This window comes from Podarcis vaucheri, assembly GCF_965113315.1.
Source record: "Podarcis vaucheri genome assembly, chromosome: 6".
In the NCBI taxonomy this organism is placed as follows: domain Eukaryota; kingdom Metazoa; phylum Chordata; class Lepidosauria; order Squamata; family Lacertidae; genus Podarcis; species Podarcis vaucheri.
Window position 1 is genome coordinate 85274433 of NC_138764.1, and position 24808 is coordinate 85299240.

The 24808-nt window shown below is 42.3% G+C and overlaps 1 protein-coding gene across 1 annotated transcript in view; it reads right to left on the reverse strand.

Annotated features, from left to right (window-relative positions):
* Window positions 1–18316, reverse strand: part of LOC309534182 (thyrotropin-releasing hormone receptor-like) — an 85592-nt gene extending 67276 nt beyond the window's left edge. Inside the window, exon 1 of the mRNA XM_082226279.1 lies at window positions 18211–18316. Coding sequence (XP_082082405.1) covers window positions 18211–18233 — 23 coding nt within the window. The 5' untranslated portion in view covers window positions 18234–18316. The remainder of the gene's footprint in view (window positions 1–18210) is intronic.
* Window positions 18317–24808: the final 6492 nt, after the last annotated feature.

The following is a 24808-nucleotide window of genomic DNA, read 5'->3' on the forward strand; positions in this document are numbered from 1 at the left end:
AAGCTGCATGAGACACTACTGGACTATCTGGACTATTCCAACATCATTATGATGGGAGATATGAATGGGGTCGTCTCTACTTTGATGGATAAGTCACAGAATCAGAATCTGACTAAAGATGGAAGACTACCAAAAACTTTCTTTGAACTAACTGACAATATGGACCTAATTGATTTATGGAGGACGAGAAACCCCCTAGGTAAAGAAGGAACTTTCTTTTCTGAGGCCCACCTGTCATGGACAAGAATCGACCAAATCTGGGCAACTAGAGGGCTGGCACCTAAGACTACAAAAATAGAAATCTGCCCAAAGACTTGCTCCGACCATAACGCTTTGAAAATGGAAATGAGATTTACTACTGCCGACTCCTTCAGATGGAAAATGAATGACAACCTGTTAAGAGATCAAGAGATCGTAAAGAAGGCCCAAAAAACTTTAAAGGATTATTTTGAAATTAACTTGAATACCTCGGTGGAAAAAAGAATTATCTGGGACGCAAGCAAAGCTGTTATGAGAGGGTTTCTGATACAACAGAATACAATCAAGAAAAAACTTTGGAATAGTAAAAAAGACAAGATATTGGAGAAGATAAGTGATGGAGAGAAAAAATTAAGAGTGAATCCAAAATCAAAAGAGACTTTAAGAGAAATCAAATTTCACCAGTCACAATATGCGAAATTGATTAACCAAGAAGTGGAATGGAAAATCAAACAAATGAAACAAAGATCTTTTGAATCTGCGAACAAATGTGGGAAACTGCTCGCTTGGCAGTTGAAAAAGAGACAAAAATTAAATTATGTCACCAACTTAGAAGTTGAAGGGAAAAACATTCAGAAACCGGGAGAAATTAGAAGGTGTTTCCAGAAATACTTTAAAAAACTGTACACACAAGAATCCGAGGAAGCAACTGAGATAGAACAATTCTTGAAAGATAACGGCCTACCAAAATTATCTCAAGAGAAGAGATCAATCTTGAATTGTAAAATAACACAACAGGAAATCGAGGATGCCATTCAGAATATGCAACTAGGCAAATCTCCGGGCCCTGATGGACTCACCTCCAAGTACTACAGGATTTTAAAAGACTATTTGATACAACCATTAATGGAGGTTTGCAACCAGATTATGGGGGGAGGGAGGGCACCAGATACGTGGAAAGAAGCATTCATCACACTGATACCTAAAGTGGAAACTGAAAAGACTCAACTCAAGAACTACCGCCCCATCTCACTCCTAAACGTGGATTACAAAATATTTGCGGATGTTTTGGCTAACAGATTTAAAAAAGTACTAAATGAAGTAATCCATAAGGACCAAGCAGGCTTTCTCCCAGGTAGACATTTGTATGATAATACCAGGAACATTATCGATATTCTGGAACTTTTACAAACAAATATTAACACCAAAGCAGTGTTAATTTTTATTGATGTGGAGAAGGCCTTTGACAACATTTCTTGGAAATTTATGAAGAAAAACTTGGAAGGGATGGGAGTGGGAAGGGGGTTTGAGAATGGAATAGAGGCAATCTATTCAGAACAAAAAGCTAAGTTGATAGTGAACAATGTGGTGACAGAAGAACTTCATATTGAAAAAGGAACACGCCAGGGGTGCCCCCTATCCCCTCTGTTGTTTATTTCAGTCCTGGAGGTTTTGCTGAATATGATAAGGGAGGATCGGCAGGTACAAGGAATACGGGTCGGAGCGAAACAATATAAACTGAAAGCATTTGCAGATGACTTGGTTTTAACATTACAGGAGCCAGAACCTAGTACAAAAAGAGTTTTGGAATTGATTCAGAAATTTGGTCGGGTGGCGGGTTTTAAGCTGAACAAACAAAAAACTAAGGTGTTAGGGAAAAACTTGACGGTTACTGAAACAGAGGGGTTTCAGAAGGAAACAGAACTAAACATTGTTAAAAAAGTGAAATACCTGGGGGTTAATCTGTCTTCTAAGAATTTGAATCTATTTAAAGATAACTATGAAAAATGTTGGTCAGAAGTCAAAAAAGATTTAGAAATTTGGTCAAGATTGAAACTATCCTTGTTAGGCCGAATTGCAGCTATAAAAATGAACGTTTTGCCAAAAATGTTGTTTTTGTTCCAGGCCTTGCAGATTGTGGACAGAGTGGATTGTTTCGGAAAGTGGCAGAAGGACATTTCTAAATTTGTCTGGCAGGGCAAAAAGCCCCGAATAAAGTTTAAAATACTAACTGATGCAAAGGAGAGAGGGGGGTTTGCCCTGCCGGACTTAAGGTTATACTATGAAGCTGCGGCCTTCTGCTGGATGAAAGATTGGATTTTATTGGAAAACACTGATGTCCTAGATCTGGAAGGCTTTAATAATTCGTTAGGTTGGCATGCGTATTTGTGGTATGACAAGGGGAAAACACATGGAATGTTTAAAAACCATATTGTCAGAAAAGCAATATTTATGGTCTGGAAAAAATACAAAGACTTATTGGAAAGTAAAACCCCGAGGTGGATTTCACCAATAGAGGCCAAAGCTCGGAAAACATCCAATATGGAGGCATATTGGCCGAAATATTGGGAAATAATAGAAAACATTGGAGGTAATTGGAGGTTGCAGAGCTTTGAAAAATTAAAGGATAAGGTGCAAAATTGGCTACATTATGCCCAAATTAATGAGGTTTTTAAGCTAGATAAAAAAATAGGATTCCAGGTGGAAAAATCGAAACTTGAGACAGAGTTGTTAGAACCAAAGACCAAGGTAATATCGAGAATGTACAACTTGCTGCTTAAATGGAACACTCAGGATGAGACAGTTAAATCAGCCATGATAAAATGGGCTCAAGACATTGGTTACAATATTATGTCTGAGGACTGGGAAAGGTTATGGACCACCGGTATGAAGTTTACGGCATGTAATGCCTTGAAAGAAAACATTATGAAAATGGTATACAGGTGGTACATGACCCCAGTCAAGCTTGCTAAGATATACCATTTGTCTGATAATAAATGTTGGAAATGCAAGGAGGCAGAAGGGACATTCTTTCACCTCTGGTGGACTTGTCCAAGATTGAAGGCCTTTTGGGAAATGATCTATAACGAGTTAAAAAAGGTGTTTAAGTACACCTTTCCCAAGAAACCAGAGGCCTTCCTTCTGGGCATTGTCGGCCAGAAGGTGTTAAAAAAGGATAGAACTTTTTTTATGTATGCTACAACTGCAGCAAGAATTCTTATCGCCAAGCATTGGAAGACCCAAGATTTGCCCACACTGGAGGAGTGGCAGACGCAATTGATGAACTACATGGAACTGGCCGAGATGACTGCAAGAATCCGAGACCTGGGAGAAGAGGCAATGGAGGAGGACTGGAAAAAATTTAAAGACTATTTGCAAAAGTATTATAAGCTGTATGAAACATAAGACGTCGTATGATTTGGAACGTTAGCCCCAGCAATGAAATTTAATTATCTATGAAATTGCTAACATTTGTGAAAGAATCAAAGTTTAAATGGGTAAAAATGATATTTTTAGAGTAAATGGAGAATAAGAGATCTAAACTTAAATTGCAACGGAAAATATAAAGAAACACACGAAATAAGGGTATAATTTGCTGATGACTTTATTATCAAGAATGCATTATGCGGGAGATGTGGGGAAGTCCAATGGAAATTTGAAATAAGCTGTTGAAATGGATGTGATTTTCTGTTCTTTTTCCTTTTTTTCTTCTATTCTGCTTTTTCTTTCTGTTCTTTTTGTAATTTGGAAAAATGTAATAAAAATTATTATAAAAAAAAAAAAAATGAAGAGTTGAGAACCATGGGGCAAGATAAATTCAAATTGGACTCAGTTTGAATTGGGCAAGTGTATCCAGGCTGCAATTAGCTTTTTGGTCCTTTAAGTGCAAGTGAGCAACTTCTCATGACCACAGCCTATAATAAAATCCCATAGCTAAAGGCCAAGGCGAAGACCTCTCCCTCACGAGATGCCCAAACCTGTGCCAGCTATGGTGAATGCCAGGCAACATGGTTAATTGAAAGCCCTGAGGGGATTCAACAGACAGGATGTGTTGCTGTAGCACTATGTTGGTGTGAGACCACAGAAGAGCTAGCTTGGCACCTGAGAACACAAAAATGGCGGGGGGGAAGCAAACTGCACTTTGCAGTCATTAGTGGACCTTCCTGCCTAAATGTAAAGCATAGATCACTATTAAGAAAATATTTCTTCCAAGGTGCTAGAATACCACAAGTAACTGAGCAACAAAATATTAATTTACGTGATATCCTATGTCTAACTATGTGCACTGTTACACCATTATATTTCTATGCAAATATCCTTAAAGTAGCATGATATCCAAGTCCCTTTCAGGTTCACATGGACACACATCTGGGACGGAGAATACCAGGTTATTATTTACCACCTTAAATTGTGCGGAGAAAAGGATTGCAAAGTAGCCACCTTTGCAATCTTATCTCCGAAGGGGGGAACTGTAGCAGGAACCCCCCCACCCCAATCATTCTGTTTGCACAAACTTCACACACACTCACACTCACACACTACATACGCCACATTTCTGTTATAAATTCATAGAAAATCAACCATACATCGGATTTGCACTGTTCCATTTTTTACTCCATGTGACAAGGACTATCAAAGGGGGGTGCTTGGTTTCTGGTCAGCCATAATCCCTTCACCATCCCAGCACATCCACAGGAGCCCTGCCCAGTTGCTATGTCAACCCTGATAATCCCAGACAGAAGACAATCAAAATCACAAAGAACAGTGGATTCACCACAGGCTGAAACAAAGGACAATGATCAGATCTTCCCTCTGGGGGCAGGAAACTGCAAACTCCCCATTGTCACCTGGAAAGTACTCATGGGGAGGGGGAAAGGAGGAACCAGCTGGGTGACTGGACACTCAGGTTACCACCACAACTCCTCCCTCAACCCCTCCTTTCTGTAATGTATGCATGATGTCAACCCTTTCTGTAACGTATGCATGATGTCAACCCCTCCTTTCTGTAATGTATGCATGATGTTTCTGGGGTGGGCTTGACCTAGAGGAGGGGAATTTCAAAAGTTTTTATAAGGTCTTGCAGCCCATTGTTCTGGGTCTTTCCTCTCTCTTGCAAGTGAAGGGAATACCCTGTTGCAACAGTTCAATAAAGGCCAAGCCTACAGGCTGCTGTTTTGCTCCAAGTTTTCCTGGTTGGTGTCTTTGTTTTGTCCAAGAGAGCCCTCGGATTTTTCCGTTAACAGTGTGTTTTGCAAACTGATGTGGAAATCTGGAGAATGGAAAGTGGGGGAAATGAGAAACAGAGAAACAAAAACTGACAGATTTGGCTAGCCCTATCAAAGCTACAAACTCCAGGAAGATCAGTCCCATGCCCTACAATAATTAAGCTTGAAAAGGACCTTCTACTGGGACCAACATCTATTAACCCTTCCCTCTCCAGCTGTTCTCCCCTGAAAATGCTTCCTTTGGTGTGGCAACTAGGTTTGAAGAAAACCTATCAAACCTAATTGCAACTGGGCAGAGGAGGGGAGGGGACTCTGCCTGAAGTATGGGGGGGAGGGGGGCATATGCACACCATGGTGGCCACCATAACACAAGAGCCTCCCTCCCCCAGAAGGAAAAGAGTAAAGGAAACCAGTAAATGTCTGCTTTAGAGAAAATGGTAACGGCAGAGACAACACAAGGAGGATACTTTACCTCAATGCTCCCTGGCCTGCTACTCACCCCCAAAGTTTGTCTTGTGTTACAAATGTTTCTTGCTTAACTTTGCAAACATAACATGGTTTTTGTTGTTTGTTTCACAAAACACAAACGGCACTGTGACAAACAGGCTAAGAAATTTGCATTCTCTCCCATGGGCAAGATTTTTGTTGATAGACTGGCATGCTAGATCAGACATCAGAAATGGGTCTCTGTTCACTCCAGCAGCGGAGCAGTAAAAAATATTAGATGGGGGGCTGGCACTTGTTACGTTAGAAAATAAAGCAAGCTGAACTGAACTGGGTTACTATAGGGACTTAGAACAGCAGATTCCGCATTGAGGCTTTGAAAATCTGTGCTGGCACCTGGGTATCAAACAACCCATTATGTTAAATGCATTTATGTAGGGAAGGGCTATTCTGCCAATTTTGGTTTCTCTCCGTTTCTCACAGTTCCGTTCTTAAATTCTTAAATTCCTACCAGGACAGACTTTGTTCGTGTGCTCAAGACATCGATTCCATAAAACATATTTTGTTGCATTGTGCAAAATATGAGCAAGCCAGGGCTGAACTGATACTACCCTTGCTGGTACCCTTCCCGGGAAAATCACAGGCTTACTGTGTCAGGTTCCTACTGGAAGACCGGACAAATGCTAGAACATTAGCAGTGGCAAAGTTTTTATCAGTGGTTGCAAGGACAAATGATTCCTATATTCTGAACAAAATGCTTGTTTAACCTGGAGGTAGGCTGTATGAATTGTGTATTGCTTTCTAATGATTTGTTGGGTCTCTGGACCATAATAAAGACTGATGATGATAATTAATGTTGTTGTTAAGCCTGAAAATTATATGTTAATTAATGACCTTTTTTTACATTGTTTGTTGTTTCCTTTACAGTGGTACATCGGGTTAAGAACTTACAGTATTTTTCGCTCTATAAGACGCACCAGACCACAAGACGCACCTAGTTTTTGGAGGAGGAAAACAACAAAAAAATATTCTGAATCTCAGAAGCCAGAACAGCAAGAGGGATCACTGCGCAGTGAAAGCAGCAATCCCTCTTGCTGTTCTGTCTTCTGGGATAGCTGCGCAGCCTGCATTCGCTCCATAAGACGCACACACATTTCCCCTTACTTTTTAGGAGGGGAAAAGTGAGTCTTATAGAGCAAAAAATACAGTAATTCATTCTGGAGGTCCGTTCTTAAGCTGAAACTGTTCTTAACCTGAGGTACCACTTTAGCTAATGTGGCCTCCCACTGCTGCCACGCCGCCGCCGCACAATTTCTGTTCTCATCCTGAAGCAAGGTTCTTAACCCGAGGTACTATTTCTGGGTTAGCAGAGTCTGTAACCTGAAGTGTCTGTAACCTGAAGCATATGTAACCCAAGGTACCACTGTACATTGAAATGAACATTACTTACATAACTTACGCTAAATAGTGAGCAGCAAGTACTGTTCTAGTGTAGTACTTGGAGAAAACCAAACTGCAGCGGAACGGAAACAGTGCCAGTGGTGACAAGTACAGACCAGAATTGATCCGATGCACTCTGCAAAAGAGAAAGGGAAACCAAAGAGCCTCGTATTTAAAGCCTAATGGTCCTACCCACCAACTTGCAACATGCAATTTGCCCCAGCAAGCCGGTCGTCCAATCAAAGCCCCAGGCAGTAGCCAAAAATCTGCCCGGCAACACAGGGCTGACCTGGTGGCCCACACCGCAACACGCACTCTCATTTAATTGGAGAATGCACTTTGCTGCCTTCTTACACCCCTAAGCACCAGGAAAGCCAGCTTGGCCCCACAACCGTGGGTGTCTGGGGCCGAGGGCACCACGCAGCATTCATGGCCCTGGCGCCGAAATTTGTGGGTGCCTGGCCCCTTCATGGAGAATTTTGGATTTGATATCCCACTCTATCACTCCCCTTCAGGAGTCTCAAAGTGGCTTGCAATCTCCTTTCCCTTCCTCCCCCACAACAAACACTCTGTGAGGTGAGTGGGGCTGAGAGACTTCAGAGAAGTGTGACTGGCCCAAGGTCACCCAGCAGCTGCATGTGGAGGAGCGGAGACGCGAACCCGGTTCCCCAGATTACAAGACTACAGCTCTTAACCACTACACCACACTGGCTCTCTTTTTGTGGGTGCTCAGGCACCCAGGGCCACAGGGAGCTGACACCTATGTTAAGCACTTTGAATTAGGCCCAGAAATGTATAGGAAATAAAACGTGAAGATAAGAGACACATTGTAAAGCTCTTTTCATGTACAGATGCTTATACAAATGATGGGGTAGAACAACGACAAGACACAGACCTCAAATTTGAGCTTGGAGTATTGCATTTCATAACACTGATACTCCCAAAGTCGGCACAGGGACATGATTTGGAGCACATCAGAATACTGTGGATAGGAAGAAGTTGACTACTTAAAATAGTTCTCCGTGTGGCTGAGCGAGTACACCAAATGTTCCTGAGGAGATAATTATAGGGCTAATGGGGAGAGGCGACACGAGGATCAAATACATTATTAGGAGGGCAGAGATCCATGGCAGAAATACAGGAATGTAATTACCCCTGATTTCAATGCCTATATCTAAGTGTCAACTTTTTGACACTACAATAATAAACGCTTTAGCTACAAAGCCACCACATGGGGCTGATTTATTGCAGCCCTTTGGGAAGATAAAGCTACAGACATTATTCCTTCGCTTTTGCTTATATTAGAATGGAGAAAAAAAATAAAATGTTAAGAACCTCTTTTGTGGTTTCTGCCTAATGGATGCTAGCAATTGCATCCAAATTGAAATGTCAAACACAGCTGATTCTTCACAGACCTAAGGACAGAGGGAGGGAGGGAGGGCATGGTTTTTTGCTGAGGTGCTTTTGTTGGCAACTGTTTTGCCACAAAATTATAGGCATTTACCTCAGGTGGCCCATTTAGGAGGAACAAGAAGAAGGTTCATCTGATTCCTCCTGCTCTCCATGTTGTGAGCTGGAAGGGTCTGTAAATGATGAGCAGCTAGACATTTTATAAAGCTAACCTGAGGCAGTTATTCAGCTTTCACACTTCTCCAATTGTGGCAGTACAACTCTCGGCTCAAAAATATGCCAAAATGCTCTCTGTAAAGCCCAGACAGCCACTTGTCTCTTTGAGCTTTCCTTCTCGATGTGCTTCATCATGGCTATATTTTTTTTCATTAATGGCTGTAAACTTTTCAGCTGATGCAAGACAGCCTATTTGCTTTTGAATAGGTCATTTCAAACCATAAAGGTGAAGACAGATGTACTTAGAAACAGGAGGATCTCCAGGGGGGATGGCTTTGTGTGGCATGAGCTTTCAAGCTTATAATAATGCACATATAGTCAATGGGCTGCATCCTGTTCACCTGCTCCTGTTTGCCCAGCATCCCTTGCTTCAGGTAGGCTATCTGCTGCCCCTCACTCCTATTCGTCCCCCTCCTTCAAGTCAATGGCGTATTTAACCCATTAAATATTTGTTCAATATTTTTGCAAAATTTGTTTTGCTTTTTTAATACTCATTTTGGAGAGGGGGGGATGTTTGATGCTGTGATTGACACAAAGGTTAACAAATCAGCACAGCCTTTCCCTGAAAAGGAGGGAAAGTGACACCATCTGTGACTCGGGCGCTGGCCAATCAGTGCTGTACCCAGCAGACTTTTGCAAAAAGCCAAAAGCATATGGTTCCCTCAGAACCAGATCTGGGTGAGTAGACTGCACACATCTCCATCTAAATGACAGGGAGAATACACCCAAAGTAGGTTCACTGCCTAAGCTAAGGACTTGTGGTTTAGAGCTAAAGAGTGAGTTTTCCCTGAGAAAGGAGCAGGGCAAGGGGAAAACAGCCCATCTAGGATGGGACAAGCAGAAGTGTGGAAAAGCCCATACTCTCATAAAGGCCATGTTCAAGCCACACCAATTAACTAGGGCTGCAATCCTATGCATACCTATTTGGGATTGAACCCTATTGAACTCAGGAGGGCTTGCTTTCAAGTACAGTGGTACCTCAGGTTAAGTACTTAATTCGTTCCGGAGGTCCGTTCTTAACCTGAAACTGTTCTTAACCTGAAGCACCACTTTAGCTAATGGGGCCTCCCGCTGCTGCTGCACCGCCGGAGCATGATTTCTGTTCTCATCCTGAAGCAAAGTTCTTAATCCAAGGTACTATTTCTGGGTTAGCGGAGTCTGTAATCTGAAGCGTATGTAACCTGAAGCGTCTGTAACCCGAGCTACCACTGTATGTGCACAAGACTGAGCTTTCAGGGCCGTAGTCCTAAGCCTAAACATGTGGAAGCAAGACCCATTGAACTCTATGAGACCTACTTTGGCGGGGTGAGCAGGGAGTGCTCCAGAGAGCTTATTGATTAAAGATCATAGACTCCAGTATGCCATACAGGATTTAAAAGCACCTGGCTTCAGAAACATGCACACAATTTAAGTTTTCTCTTATCTTAGCCCAGCTCTGCAGTGTTCACAAATGCAGAACCATTAATTATCTACCTTGCACTTACATGCAATGCCACAAACGTAGAAATCTCCAGCAACTGCTGCTTTGTTTTCTAACTATTAAAATATAACCATGCCAGGTGTTCATGCTGGTGAGCACGTTTGCAACATATATGGCTGATGGGAACTGGAGTTGAGCAACAACTGGAAGGCCACAACTTCCTTGTCCCTGCCCTAGAGAGCCCTCCTTGGGAGTGGAATATTGGAAGAAGCTTGTTCACACGATCTTCGCTGAAGCTCTACAACAGAAGAGGCAACACTGTATGACCCCAGATCTGTAGAGCAACCCTAAGTGTTTGATGTCAGTTGAAACAATCCAGTCCCAACTAACTTACTTGGTGTCCTCAGAATTGCATACCTTAAGACATGCAATGAAATTCTGCTGAAAATGCCATTTTAGCAGGAGTGGAAGTTAAAACCCAGGAAACACAGCGCAGGACCTTTTCTGCTCTAGCCCAGAAATTTGGGGTGACTTCCTGCAGAATTTCCAACACAGGACTCTTATGCCAAATCACATCACCAGTCTATATAGCTCAATGTTGGCAGCCGTTTTTGGCAGCGATTTCCCAGGGTTTCAGACAGGAAATTTTCCCAGCCCTACCTGGAGATTCACTGAATTGAACCTGAAACCTTTTGGGCACAAAGTATGCAAGTCTGTCACCGAGCCACAATTTCTGCCCTTCTTTTTGGCTCCCAGAAGCAGACAAAGCCTTCCTTTCTCCCTGCCTTTGAAAACTGAAATGAGGAGCGTTTCATAACTTTTGGAGCAGCTCTTGAAGCAAAATGGTCCAAAGAGTCTCATTTACTTGGAGAGAACGACCCTAAAAGCTAGATTAAAAAGAACAAACTTGCTAAAGCACCAAATTCGTTTTACAGATTTTTTTAAAGCAATTTGTCCACATTATTAATCCACTAAAACTGCAGTTTAATTACTCCATCATAGTATTTCATAAATCTTTGCATATAGAGTTAGGTATGCAATTGATCATGAAAGCAACTAAACAGCACTGGAAATAAGTAGACTTATCCAATGGGAGGTAGCATCTCCGTTGCCCTGGCAACAGGAGTGCTCATCTCTGCCCTGTTCCTATCTGAGTCGGCAGCTTCTAGCGATGATGCTGTCGCTGTTGCCTGGACAACTGCAGGGCTGCCTGTCCTTTAGGGTGGCCATGTGTCCTACTTCCAGAGGGTGGTCCTCTATTTGAAAAGCTAACAGAGGACAGGTGTCTATTTAAAGAGGTGTTCAGTCCAAGTCTGATTTGCAGATAAATATACCCACCCTGGAAGAATGGCAGATGAAGGTGATGGACTACATGGAACTGGCGGAAATGACTGGCAGAATCCGAGACCAGGGAGAAGAGTCGGTGGAAGAAGATTGGAAGAAATTTAAAGACTATCTACAGAAATATTGTAAAATTAATGAATGTTAGAATGATGTTGGATAGAAATTAAGTGGTTTTCAGCTGTAATACTATAAGGGAATATGAAAAAAGGATTATTAATAGGCAAAAATTTAACATTACAATATTTTAAGATCAATGATTAGGATAAACAAAGAGGGTAAGGATTTGCTGAACCAACAAACTGAACTGGAATACAAAAAAGTGAGGCGTGAGGAGGTCCGGGAAATAAGCTAATGAAAAATAAGTAATGGAAAAAATGAGTTGTTTTTAACCATTTTATTTTTTTATTTTTATTATTATTTGTTTATTTTTACTTTGTAATACTTTGAAAATTGTAATAAATATCTTATAAAAAAAAAAGATAAATAACTCTCAGAAGGGAGAACAGAGGCCTTGGAGCTGCCCATTAGCCCCTGGCAGCAGACTAAGGCAGCAAACTGAGCAGGTACATGGGTCATCCACTATGGTGAGATGCACCGTATTTCTCTTAAAATTATGCTCATTATTTCCACATTAGCATATATACACCAAAATTACCTTGTGCACATTTCATGGAAAACTTGTGCAAAACCACTAATAACTCTTTTGTCTTCTTTTGGAGGACAGTGCTTTCCCTCTTTTTCTTTTCTTTCTGAAATTTGATTTTGCCAATACAAAATTATAAAAATCCAAATATATATCCATATACAGAGATTTCTCTGGATCTCAGGACTTACCCCAACCCCCTCCATGGAGTCCCATTTTAAGCATTTAAAACTGCATATTCTTCCAATCTCTAACTTTTATATCAATCCTTATTGTCCACTGTAATTGTTACGCCACAAGTGAAATAAAAATCCTGCCAATGTTTCCATCTGCTTACAGTGGTCTCTTAGATAGCCTAATACATTTTTCCCATTCTTTTGCAAAGTTTTTATCCTCTTGGTTCCTGAATTTTCCAGTCATCTTTGCCCTTTTTATTATTTGTTTTAATGCCTCATTCCCCAGTTTTTTAACCAACTCTTTTTCTTTTCTCATCAAGCTTTCCCTCTTTTTCACTTGTGAAGTTGACGTTGCTCAGCGATAGCCAACTCAGGGCTTTCCTTGACCTTGGTTGATGGACCTCTGGCAAGATGAGAATGGTAGGCTCCCCTGCAAAAGTCGGGGCATATCTCCTTTTAATAAACTTACAACAACCCTGTGAAGTTAGGCAAGTTAGGATTAGAGGCAGCTGTTTACCCATTCACCCAGTACAGTGGTACCTTGGGTTACAGACGCTTCAGGTTACATATGCTTCAGGTTACAGACTCCGCTAACCCAGAAATAGTACCTCAGGTTAAGAACTTTGCTTCAGGATGAGAACAGAAATCGTGCAGTGGTGGCACAGAAGCAGCAGGAGGCCCCATTAGCTAAAGTGGTGCTTCAGGTTAAGAACAGTTTCAGGTTAAGAACGGACCTCCGGAACAAATTAAGTACTTAACCCGAGGTACCACTGTACATTACACAATTGAGTTAAGGATTGAGCCTTTATTTTTTCCAGACCAAACATTTGTTCAGCTGCACCAGACCAGCTTACTGACTGGAGCTTCAGTTCAGTTTGAATACTGCTGTTGATTTTGAAGAGCTTAGTCTTTGGGGGAAAGATTTAACATTTAGTTTTGTGCCCGACCAACCCCCAACCCTCTCCAAGAGCACAAAAAGCACCAGCTCACATCTTGCAGATCGACAGCACCCTTAAAAATACATTACGTTGTCTCTTTCATCCAGTTCCAACCATTAAACCAAGCTGAATTGTCATAATCTGCCAAACCGTGAAGCTTAATTTTCCATTAGTGAAGCTCTCATTAAGGACATAGAATGATAAGACAGAGATGACACCTGTTCTTTGTTTCCATTTCATATCAATAGCTTCTCTAATGAGGTTCTGCAGCTAATTAAAGTTGGATCTGACCCCTGGAGGTACAATAGAGTCATGTACTGATAGAATAACTATCAAGTACTTTTCTCCTCTGGAGCATAAATTAGTTGAAAGAAATCACCAAGCCACAGGAGTGTTGTCTGTGGGATCTGCGTCTAAAATGTCAAATATGAACATCTTTTGTGAACAGAAATGCCTGACCCCAGAGGGGTAGTTGCCACAGAAAATAACAAATGTGCCCTTGTAGCACTTTAAAGACTATCAGCTGGAATAGCTCAAAGTCAGTACAGCATGAGACTCTTAATCTCAGGGTTATGGGTTCGAGACCCCCATTAGGCAAAATGTGGATTCCTGCACTGCCTGGGGTTGAGCAAGATGGCCTTCGTGCTCCCTCTAAGTTATATAGCCTTTTTTGGCTAAGGAGGAGGTGGAAATTCAAATTGGTTTGCATTTTAACATAAACCAACCTAATTCACACCACAAAACACCATGCAAACTTAACACAGCTATCCTTCGAAATTTGCACCTCTACAAATTTTGCGATTCAATTCTCCAACTAAAAATGTGTACAAAAATGCATATATTAGGGCAAAGCATGCATAAATATGCATACATACATACATACATACATAACATACAGCCCTATGCAGAATTGCATAAGATGACAGGAAGGATTCGAAACCTGCGGGATCAGAGATTCTCAGAGGATTGGATTAAATATATGAACTACTTGAAAAGCAACTGTAATCAACAGATTACGCTGGTAGGATTGCAAGAAGTTTTGTAAGGAGGACTGTGCGAAATATTGCAGAGAAAACTATGATAAGAATTATTAGTGAAGGAGGATTAAATGTAATACTGAAAATAATGAAATGCAGATTAAGTGATAAAGACTGGAAAATCTTCAGATGCAGTTGATGGAAGTCCAGAACATTGTATAAGATAAGAAAGTATGTTGTATGATTTTTGGAAATTATTTGTAAAAATCAATAAACATATTAATAAAAAAGGAAAAGAAAAGAACATAGAACAACAATCCCAAGGTTTGAGAGTCAGTAGCAACTCAAATTGTGTCTACTAGACCCTTTTAAAAAAAAAGTAGCAATGTGAACTTAAGTTGCTTCTGGGAGCCGTCCAGGATTAGGAGCCCTAAAGCTTAAGCTTCGTTCATTTCATAGTAGAAGAGTTTGGATTTGATATCCCGCTTTATCACTACCCGAAGGAGTCTCAAAGCGGCTAACATTCTCCTTCCCTTCCTCCCCCACAACAAACACTCTGTGAGGTGAGTGGGGCTGAGAGACTTCAGAGAAGTGTGACTGGCCCAAGGTCACCCAGCAGCTGCATGTGGAGGAGCGGAGACGCGAACCCGGTTCACCAGATTACGAGTCCACCGCTCTTAACCACTACACCACACTGGCTCTCCTCTACTCCTGCCCTATACAGCTCAGGACCAGGTTATTTGAGAGAGTGCCTTGTTCCTTTTATACCCAATAGATCATTGCTGTCTGTGAGAGAGCTTCTCCTGCAAGCTCCAGAGATCTCAGGGACCTGCTCCATAACAACTCAGAGCAGGGCTTTTAGTGTAGCTGCCCCTGTTGTGCATAACAGAATTCCTGTCAAGATACAACAGATCTGCACTTTCCAGAAACAATTGAAGATATTTTTGTTCTGGCAAGCCTTACTGGGATGAATAGGAGTCTCCCACCGGTACTGGTTGGTTGCTTTGTTTTTTAACCTGTTGCTATTTTCTGTTTTTGTTTTAATCTGTTTTCAGCTGTTTTACATTTTTGAAATGCATATGGAAGGGAATTAATAAAATAAAATAAATTCTCTATGTAGGCAATCAAGACAGGTCAAGGACACATTCCAGCCAGGCAAAATAACTTCTTTTTCAAGAATTGGCACCAAAAAGAAGTACGGCTGCCATCAGAGTTCTGCTTCAGACAGCGAAATGTGTTGGGCTGGCACTGGCTTTTGTGTGTCACAAACGTTAAGAGCCCAGAGATCAGCAATTGCGCTGGCTGGTGCACTGAGATTCTCAACTATTCTCCATTAAAAATGGAACTTCATCTCCACCCTCTCGTTGCACGACTGTCCCAAAGCTGCCATCCAACTTTATAATTCACAGTAGACCAGTAGGCAAGCTGATTAAAAGCATATATAGAGATCTGAGTGTGCTGCGCAGCAGCTAAATGTTCTCTTAGCTTTGGCAATGTAATTACCCTCATTAAAGTCTCTTTGGCTTATCAAGAACGTTCTTCTTCCTTCTTCCAGGATAAGAGTGTAGCTCAAGTTTCAGAAAAAGGCTCCAATAACTAGGAACATGGCTTATTTATCTGTCATCTGCATGGGGGAGAATGAGAGGAAATCAGCATTAATTTTTCATAGCAAGGAAAGATGGCACCTGAGAAAATACTTTGTAGAGAAATGACTTTAGGAGGAAAGCCCATTAAAGAATCATAATTTGGGATGTATTGGGAACAAGTCTATGGCAGTTATTAAATATTGACTTAACGGGCATATTATTTTTCGCTGCAGTGTGTTGGTGGCTGACGGCCCCCCCCCAAAGACTGTTCAAATAATTGATAAGTCTATTAACAGTGGAGAAAAATAACTATGTGTTTACTTTTAGGCTTTATTTCCCCTCTCCAAATGCACACTAAGAAGCGAGATCCTTGTGACATCATGTTTAGGCTCGAATTCAATGTCGCAATAAGGAGATTGTTCTCCTGCTCGAGCATTTTTGCTTGCCCAGTGGGAATATCTCTCCGCTCTTTGCATGCTGTTCTGGGAGTGTTCCTGACCGCCACCCCCCCCCCCCCGAAGATTTGGGTGAGGTGGGGGGAAGCTAGTGGGAGTCCTTGTTCTGGCTTCCACTAGCAGAATGGGTTTCTTGACCCTGGCCCTAAGTATTTATGTAGCCCATTTTAAATAGCCAAAGCAGTTCACCAACATTATGTCAAGTATCCTTACAACAGCCCTGTAATGCAGACCTGCATTATTGACCCCACACTGCAGATGAGAGACTGGGGCTGAGAGAATAACAGCTGCAATCTACTACTACTACTAATAATAATAATAATAATTTTTTATTATTTATATCCCACCCTCCCTGGCCAAAGCCAGGCTCAGAGCGGCTAACAACAGTAAAAATAGCACAAATCACATAAAATCACAGTCAGTTAATTAAAATACAGTGGTACCTTGGGTTACATACACTTCAGGTACAGGCATGTGTATCCTCAGGGAAAAAAAGCACTGCTTAGGCCTAACTTAGCTACACTTCTGGAGTAGCTTATCCATTTAGATACTAAAATATGGTCCTGCTTAATAAAGGAAACTTTGCCACCTCCTCTACCAATTGCTAGTTTGATAAGATGCCACTATTGTCAACACAGGGATTAGCACGGCAACCGTTGTCTATCTTGAATGCTGCTTCTGGCAGAGTTCTGCTTTTGGCAGAGTTCCTGGATCATCATCTGCCAGCATCGCTGTCTGCTCATGTTTCTCAATAACTTTTAATTACTTAGCAGTTGCAGAATGAATACACCCAAGAAAATTGTGGGCCAAGAAGCCTACCCTCATAACGAAGCTGTCCAGGACAGTTAGAAAAGTATTAGAGCAAAAGCTCTGTGAGCAAGCAGGCATTTGTGTTATGAAGAGGGCAATGGAATTGCAAAAGGCTCATGCCATAAATCATCCACTTAAAATAGCTGATTAAAACTGGGTCATATGCCAAAAGAGAAACGAAGACGGTCCTTGTAATTGCAGCAGATATGCTTTGCAACCTTGGGACTCATTACTGCAATAATGAATAAGGATTGTTCCAACTTTTTGTGTGTTCCTTGCTGAAGGCAGGGCTGCAGTCCTAAATATGCTCGGGATTAAACCCCATTGAATGTGATGCATCATGTTGCATGTGTTATTTTTAGGGCAAGACTACATATGACTAGCCTCATGTTCGCTTCATAATAGTAAGACAGTGGCAGGGGGCAGTTTTGTTGACATCTGTCTGTCTTGGGAGACAATGGAGGAGTGTGCCTTTGTGGGTGACATCAGACTGTTGGAAGGTCGCAGCACCTGCTGTGGCTGTTGAGACCAATATGGAAGAGACATGTTTTGTTGCAGCTGGGGCAGGTGAAGGCCTCCAGTTGTGCTGCTACAGATGCTCCATGGTGTTTCTTCTCTTTGTGCTCCTACTAGCAGTCATTCCTCCTCTGGTCTCTGCTACGAATGCACAACCTGCCGTATTTTTCCGTGTATAAGACGCCCCCATGTATAAGACAACCCCTATCTTTTAACCCAAAATTAAGAAATTAAGTTGTTTAGCTTTGGGGGGGGGGAAGGTCACTTCCGCCAATCGCTCACCTGCCTGCCCACCACTGCCGATCGCTTGCCACAGCCACTGCCGATTGCACACCTCACCGCAACCACCAATTGTCTGCCCGCTCGCCACCACCAACAGCCCACCTGCCCACTTACCGCAGCCACCAATCGTCTGCCCAATTGCTGCAGCGGCAGCCAATCGCCAGCAGGCCTTGCCGCAGCCACCAATCACCCGCCCAATTGCTGCTGCCAATCTCCTGCTTGCTGCTGCCATTAATTGCAGTCCCCCCCCCGCATTCACTATCCATTTATAAGATGACACCCAATGTTTGCCTAATTTTTTTTTTGCCAAAAAGCATCGTCTTATACACAGAAAAATACGGTAACTTGCCTGTCTCCAGGCACTGCAGTCATCTGCAAGGGATTCCCATACAGTAGTGTTGATGTTGCCACCCTTCATGCTTGCAAACTTCTTGGTCTGCCAATGACCTTGCTGCTTGAAGCCAGGTTCCCATAGAGCACATCCTTGGGGAACCTGCCATCTTCCATTCTGTGGACAAGACCAAGCCAGAGTGGACATCACTGAGACAGTGCAAACAGCCTGGGAATGTGGGCTTGGGAGAGCACATCTTTGAATCTCTGCCTGGTCATGTGATGCCCAAAATTTCCCTGACCCAGGAAAGTGGAAGGGGTTGAGACATGACTCCTGATGGTTATAAGTTGCCCACGTCTCACTACCATAAAGTAGCATGCTCAACACACAAACCTGGCAGACTTCCATCTTAGTATTGGTCATTAGCACCACATTCTCCCATACCCTTTGGAGAGGCAAGTCATTGAAATAGCTGCATTGCCCATGCACTTGTCCAGCTCAGCATCAATGGAGAGGTTGCTGGTTATGGTGGAGCTCCCGTTGCTCTGTCCCAGCTCCTGTCGACTTAGCAGTTCGAAAACACGCCCAAAAAGGGCAAGTAGATAAATAGGTACCACTCCGGTGGGAAGGTAAACAGCATTTCCATGTGCTGCTCTGGTTTCAGTGTTCTGTTGCTCCAGAAGCGGCTTAGTCGTGCTGGCCACATGACCCGGAAAAACTGTCTGCGGACAAACGCTGGCTCCCTCGGCCTGTAAACCAAGATGAGTGCCTCAACCCCAGAGTCATCTGAGACTGTACTTAACTGTCAGGGGTCCTTTACCTTAGGTAGACAAAATTGTCTACCTCCTCAAACATGGGGTCACCAATGCTTATATAGGATGTGATGAATAAATTCAATTCGTTAAAATAGTAAAAGATCAATCTTTGACAATTGAAGGTAGCAAGTGATGTCTCTGACTCCCCATAGAGCTGCTATTGCAGTAGCTAACTCTGGACCACAGACAAATAGCCTGACCTATAAGGTCAGGCAGTTTCCTGTGTTCTACAAGCACTTTGTCCAAATTAGGGCCATCTTTTAAGATTGCTCCATCCATTTCAGGATCCCTCCCCAAACACACACATTTCCAAAAAGATTCAGACCACTTTATCATCCCAGGGAACTGACTGGCAAAAAGGTTTGATGATTACTTGTTTGAAAGATGTTCTCAGCATCCAGCAAAGTCTTATTTCCCCCTGTAACTGGAGTTTAAATCTCATGACCATTGTTTCCCATTAATCTTGCTGTAGACAAATCTGTCAATAGAAACTTAATGCTTGAAGGAGTGTCTTTATCCGGAGAAAATGTCTCCTTCAAAATAATTAACTAGATTGACTTAATGAGATTAGAGATTACTTAATGAGAATCCCAGATTGCAAAAGCCTTGGCATACCCATGACAGGTATGCTTAGTTTTCACAGTGCATTGAAGCATAGTGATGCTTCCCATGAGGAAGGGATAGGACTGCTAGAATGAAGTTAATAATGGAATGGATTTGATGCAAATGCACACCAGGGAAAAATAAATTAGTTAATGTAGTCTAGGTGCTTTCTTTCAAAACAAATCTGCTATCTTATTTATTTTTTAAAAAACCACATTTTTAAAAATAAAAAACCACATTCAGTTGATTTAATTGGTAGAGCTGAGCATATTCTTAACTTTCTGAAGTTGAAATCAATGAGACTTATATTTAATTTTGGCTAGATCATGCCCACAATTTCCATTAAGAAAGCCACTGGGCATGTTCCAGGCAAAGTCAAAAACTATCACAAAATTCATTCCCTTGGGAGCCCCCCATTAGGTTTTATTCATCGCTTGATAACAGTTTTATGTTAGAAGCAGTTTGAGATTCATTGAATTTACCAAACTGTGTTTCCCGATGGTTGTTTCAGAGGCAGTCATGGCAAGATTTGTTTCCTTGGGAGGCGAAAGTGCCAGGACCTCATTTTTGTTTACTTACAAAGGAAAGTAGGCAAGGACCTAGGCAGACAGTGTTAATATCTGAAGCAGCATCAGCGGCCCCCAAAGCAAACTGCTGTGTTATACCAGAAAAAGTAACAATTGATGAGTTTAAAAACAATACAAAACAGACATGTATGGCCGAGATGTATTCATCTAGCTAGGAAGGTTTCATGAAATACAAATGTCTTCAGTTGTTTCTGGAAAGTGCAGATAGTGGGTGCTTGTTGTATCTTGTCAGGAATGCTTGTCCACAGAACATGGTCAGCCATGCTAAAAGCCAACTCCAACTTGCTGTGAAATGGGCTTCTGAAATCTTTGAAATTGCAAGAGAAACTCTCCCCCAGAGCGCAGTTAAGAGATAAGGCAGACTCTCAAGAAACCTAGTCCCAAGCCTAGTCCTTGTATCTTAGCACCACTTACCTGGGAAGTAAGTCCCTTTGAATACAGAGTGCTTAGTTCTGAGTAAACATGAATGGGATAGTACTGTTAAGCAACTAACAAAGCTGCCAGTCATGGATGGAGGTTCTTAATTCCATTTTGAAATGGAATTTTGTGAATTCTCTGGCTTCTGCGATTCCATAATTCCCTTTGTTCAGACTGCCAGCGCCTTTGATTATGCAGCCAACAGCTCCTCCCACATCCCTGAGAAGTATTGGCAAACTTGGGGGGAAAGGTTTGTAGAAGTACATGTGAGATAACCAGCCTCATAGGACGAACACGCTTAGTCTAATTAATGCATGAAGGGGTTAACACCATAGAGTAAGCTGTTCTGCCAGGTTTAGCTAGGTCACTCCACCTCACCTTGGGAGGAAGGTAACAAAGCCAATTGTTGTACCCCAGTCTAGCAGAGAAGCTCAATGTTTAAAAGGGGTTGAGCTTGGAGCAACCAGCTCCAAGCCATTCTTGTGATCCTATACCAATGATTTAGGAACTTTCAGCATTGTAACTAAGCCAAGTTTTACTGCCTGTGCAACGTTTTCAGAATGCTGCCTTCTTGCATCCCTAAATTGCTGGCAGGCTGTTGTGGGGATGGAGCACATGAGTGATGGAAGAGAGAGATGCAATGGAGTCCTGGACAGCAGTCCTCTCTGCTGCATCTTCTCCTTGCAGGTCCCAGTGGTGCAATGCCCTTTGGAACAGCTATCTCGTGGATTAATACTAATGATTAGGAAGGTTTTCCTTTAGCAGACAAAAGTACAGGCTATGAATAATGGATGAATCATTCTCCAAGCACTTTTTCTTTAAAGGACTACAGGTCTACGGTACTTTGTATCATGTTTTTAATTATAATGAATTAATCTTAAACTGAGCTTGGCTCTAATGAATGTCTGTTATAAAAAGGGCTCCCTAATTGCATATTTTTTGCCACCCGCATTAGTACTGGATTTCAGAACTAATTAAACAACAATATTCAAATCCTTTCCCTCTTTATCCTCTTGTCTCTTAAGACACAATCTCTCAGATGCAGGTTAAGTTCCAGTTTTATAAATGCAGCACAAGTAACGAGATAAGGAGCAGATGAAGAATAAAAGCATTTGCATCTTATTTAAAGACCGGTGGTATATTTCTTGGGCCTGAATATTTAGCTGAGAATGACGCAGGAGGGTTTCAATATGAGGTTTACAAGGAAATTTGATGAGTATAGTAGGAACGACCAGGTGAAATGTCAGTCAAGCAAAGCTCATTACAGGAATGATGGTAAGTAGGCAGGAAGCTGCCTTGTACTGAGGCAGCCACACCAAGTGGCTCTGATTGGCTGTGGTTCAGGCAGGAGCCTCTCCCAGTCCCACCTCGGCAGAACATGAGACTTTCCGTATTTTTCGCTCCATAAGACACACCTGACCATAAGATGCACCTAGTTTTTAGAGGAGGAAAACAGGGGAAAAAAATATTCTGAATGAAACAGTGGATGTATGATTTTTGTGGTTCATGCTGTGGCCACAGACATGTGATTTGACGGTGAGTTTGGGGTAGTCCGATGCAAAAATCCTGAGAATCCATGTGGATCCGCGCTTTGTAACCATGTTTTTGTGCCATTGCGGCCCCACGAAACAGTGGATGTGTGGGTTTTTTGGTGCAGGCTGTAGCCATGGACATGCTATGTGATCTGATAGTGAATTTGGGGTGACCCAATGTAAAAATCCTGAGGATCCATGGGCTTTTGCCTCCCCCCTCCCAGGCAGCCTCCTTTATCACTAGCGTCCCTTATCTCGCTCCCGATCCCTTACCGATCAGCTGCTTCCTTTCAACACCCACTTCCCTCTTGTTTACCTTAGTGTCTTTTCCTTAGCTGGAGCAGTTTTTTGCTCCTCCTTTTCTTCGAATTTCTCTCCTCATTGCTTTAGACTTCCTGTCTCCTCTCCTTGCAAGTTTGCTGTCTTTACCTCCCCGCTCCCAGGCAGCCTCCTTTATTGCTAGCGTCCCTTATCTCGCTCCCAATCACTTGCCGATCAGCGGCTTTGTTTCAACACCCACTTCCCTCTTTCAAAAAAAAAAGCACAATCTGTTTTTTTGCCCCTGGGCAATTTAGCTCCAGGAACCATGCATTCACTCTATAAGAAGCACAGACATTTCCCCTTACTTTTTAGGAACAAAAAAGTGTGTCTTATGGAGCAAAAAATAGGGTAATCTCAGGGTTGTGTGTTCAAGCCCCACATTGGTCAAAAGATTCCTGCACTGCAGGGGGTTTGGGCTAGATGACCCTCAGGGTCCCTTCCAGCACTACAATTCTATGATTCTATGACTCTAACTGGAGATTCTGGGACTTGAACCTGGGATCTTCTGCATGCATCTGCTTTGGTATAAAGCAGCTTCCTATGCAGCTGTCAGGTAAGTCTTGGGGCAACAGGATTCTGGAGCAGCAGGAGAGGTGAGGAAAATCTCAGTGTGTTCCTCAGTATCAGAGGCCCATAAAAAAATGTTTGGTGTGGGGAGGCCTCTGAACCTGTTGTGTTCTTGACGATGTGAACAAGAGAATGACAAGATGGGGTAGTGTTTTTCCATGTGCCGATGTATAAGCATAGGTGCAAATTTAAATATAATTGCTAGCATACCCTCCATAGGCAAGACCAGATGCTCAGAATGGGCCCAAACTTTTTTAAAATAACTTTTTTATTCAAAATTAAAACAAACCATATTATCCAGAAACATATCATCCTTATTCCCCCCCATTTTCCTCCCCCCCCCACAGAAGCCACCCACCCCCACCCCCCGACTTCCCTCAGTTCCAGTCTTTGATTTCTCTAAAAATGCTGTTTTCTGCATGTTACGCAGTTGTATAGATCCTCAAACTATTTAGCTGATTATTATCAATAAAAATTTTGTGAATGTTTATTCAAAGCCAGCCAAGGAGTCCAATTCACTTTGTTGCATCTTCAAATACTTTGTAAAGGGTTCCCATTCATCTTTAAAGTCACAGTTATCCTTGTCCTGTAGCTTGTGTGTCAGTTTTGCTAGAGAATGGGCCCAAACTTAAAGCAATTCAGCCCTAGTCGGAATCAACCCCAAAATCATATTATTCTCATAAGTCGGTTCTAAAATAACCGGGAGGCTCAATTCCACACTCCACCCTGCAAACTACACTTTTTGTGCTTGTACAGTGTTATGTATGCAGGCACTGTAAGCCGAAGCCAGACTGTATGCATGCAATGTATGAAGCTTCATCTGCATAACAAAAGACAGAGAGGATTCTAAAACCCTCCAATGACATTGTTAGTAGCTGGCAGCCAGCCAATCCTTGCTGAGATAGGGCCAGTGTTGTGATTCACTAATTGCAGCATTAAGGCAACACATGGTGTGTGTGTATTGCCTGGGCCAGGTTAAGGTATACATACTGGACCAAGTGCCCCTGTTTGTTGTTCTTGTTCTTCTTGTTCCTGATGTTCCCATAAGTCCTTTTCGAGGTGAATCTAGGTCTTGGGCCATGTCTGAATCCACCTACACTTCACACAGAATCATAGCATATGCACACACACACCTCACTTAATATGTCCTTTAAGGCTTTGATAGATAGTTTAAGATAGGACAGAAATCAAAATACAGTTGTTAACATAGCTGTCAACGTTTCCCGTTTTTTAAGGGAAATTCCCTTATTCCAAATAGGATTCCTCGCAAGAAAAGGGAAAAGTTGACAGCTATGCAGTCATACCTTGGAAGTCGAACGGGATCCGTTCTGGAAGTACGTTTGACTTCCAAAACTTTCGAAAACCAAATCACAGCTTCTGATTGGCTGCAGGAAGCTCTGTGAAAGTCCTGTCGGTTGTTTGGGTTCCAAAAGAACGTTTGCAAACTGGAACAATCACTTCTGGGTTTTTGGCGTTTGGGAGCCAAAATGTCCGAGTTCCAGGGCGTTCGGGATCCCAGGTACGACTGTAATTGAAGTCTGAGTATCTCTGGTTTGGTGACATCCTGGAAGGTTATTGAACCAGGCCATTGAGTGCTTCCTCCTAAGCATGAGGACCTGAGATGATGGCTGTTCAGATTGCCCTGCCGTTGGTGATGATGAACGTAGGGAAAATGTGAGAGTCTAATAACTCAATAACTCATTTTCTTTTTGCAGATTCATATCTTGCCTTTCAACATGGGCCCTCTGAGCAGCATACAAAATGGAATAAATTG